A 6,000-nucleotide genomic window follows, 5' to 3' on the forward strand; every position below is an offset into this window, starting at 1 on the left:
GCATTTTATTACCAATATTGCAATCAATACGTTTAAGAAAACAGATGATCAGAAAATCTTATATGATAGTCTTTTTTTTAAAAACCTGCTTAATTTGCAGAAACAGTAATAGATTTATTACTTTCTTAATCCTCCTTTCTGAATATGTCAGACAAATTCAGAAAAGAGTTTGTCAGAACATTTCAATATGCTTTTAATATGCAATGTACCATATCTTGGCTAAACTATTTTCCCTGTCTGCACATTCATAGTTTATATATTATGTACTTTGTACTGAAGCATGCATCTGTCAAAAGACAGCAGTTGTTGCTGAAATCTACTGTCCCTGCATACTTTTTCCTCTGTGATAACTGTATGCATGGCATTTTGCAATTCTGGCAATCGTCCTGCTGATCACCATCCCTCTTGGATTCATTTTCATTTTTTAATCTAAACATAATAATATTAATATTTACACTTAACAATCTTTAAGTGGGCAATGCAAAAATTTTTGGATAATATTCCCAGGAAACACTATATTAAAATAGATTATTATTAGTTTCATTAGACTAACTAAATTAAGTATACTTTGAGTTCAAGGAAGAAAAGTGTGGGAATAAAACTCCCTGTTAATATAACCTTTATTCCATCTCTCATTAGGTGCCTTTAAATTTACTGATTTGGCATTTTGCAAATTACAGAACACCCACTAGCAATATGGAGCTTCCCAACAAAACACAACTGAAGATAGGTGAAGTGAATCAATATGCTTTATTTGAAATGGGTGTCATTTTTAAATCTCAACTTCATTTTTATTGAAGCAGGTTGTTCAACTTCAACTACCAAATTTCTCTACTTAAACTGTAGAAGTATAAGTTCATATCACAGAGCTGAATCATTTACATGCTAGTAAATACAGGAGGCTCAAGTCTTTCAGCAACCAAAATGGTTGATGTTTGTTTTAAACACTAAGAATAGTGTGCCAAAAATACCAAACTAACTACTGTCAATGTTATAAAAGATACAGTCCATGAAATAGTTTCAGTTTTGAAACAAAGCAATATGTAAGGGAAGTGCCAATTTACACAGAATCCCTTCCTCAACCCAACTCTTACAAAAGTCTAGTTAAGATCCATTTGTCCCAAGGAAACTTCACTTTGCATACATCAATACTGAGAGCCAGTTTTGTCTAGTGGTTAAGACACCAGGCTAGAAAGTGGGAGACCATGAGTTCTAATTCTGCCTTAGGCATGAAAGCCAGGTGGTGATCTTGGGCCAGTCACTTTCTCTCAGCCCAATTCACATCAAAAGGTGGTTGTTGTAGGGAAAACAGGAGGAAGAAAGGAGTATAAGATATGTTCATTGCCCTGAATTGTTTTTAAAAATAATAAAGGTAAGATATAAATAAAACAACAAATAATTCTATATGTGTATTATTATGCTGTATGTCCTGCAGTTAAGTACTTATAGCAACAGCAATACCTATCTGAACTGAGTTCTGCAAACACATCCAGATATAAAGCTATTAACAAGACTTACAGTAATCAACATAGTTCTAAACCATGGTTTATGAAATTGAAAAGGATGACTGAAAAATTGGGTATGCATGCAAACATCAGCTTCAGACAAAAATCAAACTAAAATTCTTTATATTTTCAATTTAGCCCTTTTGATTTCTACAGCAACTTTTACCAGTCCTTCACCTGTGTCTTTATTGTATGTATTCATTTTATTTTCTAAACTCTCTTAGCAACACTGATTAGTAGATTGTTGTGTTTGCTGTTTCTAACAAATGAGGGCTATGCTTATAAACCTGTGAATTGACATTTATATAGGCTTATCAGTCACGTATATCAACCCTAGAGCTGCATAGGGACATAGTTCTTTTCAAAGGAATAGCCTCATATAATCTACTCCACAAAAGCCTACTTTGAATGGCTCTAAGTCTAAGCTAAATGGATACTGGCCCCTTGCAACATATGTTTTGAGAATAGGATACAATTATGCCTCCATAAATTGCTGGCTTCTCCCAGGATTTTGTGCACCATCTATTTCATTATTTCCAAAAGTCTCTTCCAACAGCAAAAATGCTGTACTACTCGGACTGTCCTCCCAGAGAAGCCCTGAAGGTCATATAACTGCTGGCAATGAATGTACCCATTCAGCAAAAGAAAGCTGTATTCTTTCTGCCTCTAGCTCTTTTCCACTGCTAAGGTCTCCTAAAGTTTGCATGTCTAGCCAGCAGGTCAAATTTCTAAGTCTGCCTGGTGATCTCCAAACTTGTTGCCATCAACCCCACACTTCTAAAAAGTACTTTCCCCCATATATTATGAAATATTGCCTTTAAGTGACAGTAAAAAAATGTCTATCAATTCGGTTGCTTTTTTAAAAAATTAAATGCATGTTTATAGTCATTATTACTTTGAAATCCTTCTCTAGTGCAACAATTACACAGATTTGGTTCTTATATTAGTATTCATTTACTGTTGCATATAACTGTGCAAATCCCCTCCTCAGAACAATCCTTCAACAAGATTACATCATCACAATTATCCCAATGAGAATTGGTACAATCAAATTCTAAATGTTGATAATTATATAATCTCTAACTGCAATCAAATATCCAGTTGAAAATACATTTATGTTAAGTATTTTTCTGTCAGGTCATCCAATGCATTGCTAATGATTAAATCTAAGAGTTAACACATAGTAAGTATGCATGCTGCTATAGCCATAATTTATGCTACTAAGCAGAAATATAGATGGACTTGCAGTAAACCAAAACTTCTAGAAGAAAAATCTGAATTTAAATATCTAATACCAACTCTAATGAAAAATTCCTACACAAGAAGATTCAACTTGCTTCCCCCCCCATTCCTGCCACCCACCCACCCCCAGCTTTCAGCAGTACAGAAGTCTGAATAATAGAGTAGATTGATAGGTACAAAACAATGGCTAAGGTAGCATGGAGCAGTGGCTGTTTCCCTCAAAGGCTGAAGAGGCCCCAAGATAGTCCAATACAGTCACAACCTGATGACAACCTAAATCCGCAAGAAAACTTCTTCACAGTGCATCATAGGAAAAGAACAAGGAGAAATACACTGTTGACAAGATTGTTTCCACTTGTCTTAAATGTGAAATGTTATCCTGTTATAAACCATTATCTTGGTTTCTTGTATTTTAACTTCTGAAAGTGCATTAAACCTGACCTTTTTCCCCACCAGAGACCTGACCTTTTTTCCCATCAGCTAACACAATATAGAAAGATCAGAGAAATTTGTCTGCAACTATCTACCTTTCTTTCTTTCCTAAAAAATGTTCTCTGTTTAATTACATCTCTGAATTCTGACTAGAAGAAAACTGGTAGGTCAGAAGGTGATTCATAAGCCACAGAAAAGAATTCTTGAACCCACCAAAGACTACCGCATCAGTTTTTAGGGTAAATCAGTATCCCAGCTTCAGTAATCTGCTCTGCAGTGGGTAACTTTCAAAGTCATATTTACATGTGCAAAATGGAACTGTAGGGTGAAACAACAACTTGCAAATTGAACTCTATTTGCCTTCCTTTTTAAGTAACATTTTTGCCTTTTAAAGAAACCCTTTCCATCATACCAAGTACAGCTCGGTACTTTCCATTCTGAGCAGACATTAGCATACACAAACTAAGCAAAATTAAGTAGCAACTGCCACCACTATAATTTGTACGAAATATATATTGACTACACCAAGCAATTTTCCCCCTCAGGACTCTGGTATGATGTTCTTCAATCTACCTGAGCTATAACATCTTAAAATTCCAGATGTAGCAAGATCTCAAATTATGAGAAAGATATATTAATACTTCTGTACACCTCACTGATCCCCAAATATAGGAACTTTCTGTTTCACAACTTTTCCCATTTAAACAATCTAATTTCATTGTTTCTGTTTGAATGACACCAAATGAATTCAAGCAAGGAGATCCCACCTAGATCTCCTTGCTTGAATCCCTTCATTTTATTCCTTATATCTGGAAGAACCCAAAATGGCTTATGAGCCAAGACAGCAGGAGATTCCAAAGAAAGTAGCTAGGAAAACATTGGGATAAAAGGGTGAGATGAAAAAGGCATTGCTGTGTTAAAACTGGCAAGGCAACAACACTCAGAGATTCCATCTATCTATTATGTATCAATTTATCATCTATCTATTGCAAGGTTAAACATTCTTTTAGGGTCCCAAACACATTTAGCTCACTCTCGTCAGCAATTCCTTGTTATTCTGGGCAATCATCTTTCAACTTCTACTCCTCTTCTACTCTACAACCAATCCTGTTATGGAAAGAAATTATGGCACAAAATAGATTGTAGAGAAAGGAGCGGGTTAGATATGGAATGAAAAAAAGGGGGGGAGGGGTCGATAGATAAAAGCAGAGGGGAAAGGGTACCCCAAACATGCACTCTTTGCATGATTATTAAAAGAAGCAATAGTTCTACCCCTTAGTTCTGTCTGGTGTTGAGCAATTTTAAATTTACCTATTGATCTAATATTTGCACGTTTCATCCTATCTGTAAAGAATTATTTATTATTTAGAATCCTATCAGGTGGAAACGACCAAGTATTCACAGGGAAGGAAAGGAGAGATTTGACAAACCATCACCAGCCCCAATGGCCTTAAGAATGCTTTTGCCCTCTGCCATAGAGTGGGCCGTCGTTACCAGGATGCCTCCTCCCGTGGAACAGAAGCGTGAGGGTGGTTCAAGAAGGCTTGCCACGCTTCGCCACGCCAATCCACGCGCAAGAGGAGAGGAAAAGTTAGCGACTCTTCTGCAAGAAACTCGGCAGCCTCGTTGCTATAAGGCAACCCGCACCAGGCAGAAGGTGATCTCTCGCCCGGCTCTTATGGAAGGCAACCCGCTCTTTTCTCTCCGCCAAACTTCCACTTGCCTGGACACTCGGTGCCTTCATCCTTCCCCGCGGAGCGCACATCCCGTCCGCCTGCCCGCCTTGTATAAGTCTATCCACTTATCATGGGGTATCATCCCCACCACCATCACGAGCACCACCAAGTCCCTGCCAGGATGTAAAACTTCTTCACTGGATACTCACTTGTGTCTTCTTCATAAGGAAAGAGAGCGCTGCAATCCAGCTCTAACAGTCGTGTGCAAACTCCTTTTAGCTGATCTGTAGTTCCAGCATGTTGCAAAGGCAGCTAGACCACGCATTGAGGCTTGCCTAGCGCCCTCTATGGCTTTGCCGTGCACTGGCCCTCTCTTCGCCCCCAAGCACCGCGGGCGGCGCTCCAGCTGCTTTATTCGGCACCGGCTCCGAGTCCTTCAGAGGAAAGCAGAGGCGGGAAATGCTGCTCAAGCCGGCACTCGATCACTTCTTTTATAGCTTTAAGCTGCCTTCCGCAGCGGCAGCAACCGCCCCGAGAGGACACGCCTTCTGTGTGAGTTCTTGTCAGGGGACGGGGAAAGTGGAGCGCTGGAGGAGCCCGGAGAAAGAGGAGAACGAAATCAAGCAGGACCAGACAGACAATTGCGGTATATAAACGCCGACAGGGAAAGCGAAAGAAAGAAAGAGTCCCAGCCTTTCTCCACTGCCTGGTTTGAACTGGTATCCACACATCACTGAGTAGGCAGAAAACTATGCCGCATGCTGTTTGCTGTCCCCACCCTCTTCCTCCCCTGTTCCCAGTCGCTCGAGTCACCTGACCTTCCTCCTAGCATTTTACACACCTTTCTTAAGGCAAACTTTGGACTCTGTCCAAGGGAAAATGCAAATTTAACACTGGTATAGTGAAGGACAGGGAACGCGGTGGCTCAGTGGGTTAGCACGCTGAGCTTGTTGATCAGAATGTCGGCAGTTTGGCGGGTCATATCCTGAGTGCCATGTAACAGAGTGAGCGCCTGTTACTTGTCCCAGCTTCTGCCAACCTAGCAGTTCGAAAGCACGTAAAAATGCAAGTAGAAAAATAGGGACCACTACGGTGGGAAGGTAACAGCGCTCCGTGCGCCTTTGGCGTCTAGTCATGCCGGCCAT

The 6,000-nt window shown here is 39.6% G+C and overlaps 1 protein-coding gene across 2 annotated transcripts in view; it reads right to left on the reverse strand.

Moving 5' to 3' along the window:
• KITLG (KIT ligand) overlaps positions 1-5,547 on the reverse strand; it is a 53,966-nt gene extending 48,419 nt beyond the window's left edge. For both annotated transcript variants that reach the window (XM_081330864.1, XM_081330863.1), the window contains exon 1: positions 5,065-5,547. In XM_081330864.1, the coding sequence (XP_081186990.1) occupies positions 5,065-5,079 (15 nt within the window). In that variant the 5' untranslated portion in view covers positions 5,080-5,547. The remainder of the gene's footprint in view (positions 1-5,064) is intronic.
• Positions 5,548-6,000: the final 453 nt, after the last annotated feature.

The sequence above is a fragment of the Vipera berus genome, assembly GCF_964194415.1.
Source record: "Vipera berus genome assembly, chromosome: 6".
NCBI classification, from domain to species: Eukaryota; Metazoa; Chordata; class Lepidosauria; order Squamata; family Viperidae; genus Vipera; species Vipera berus.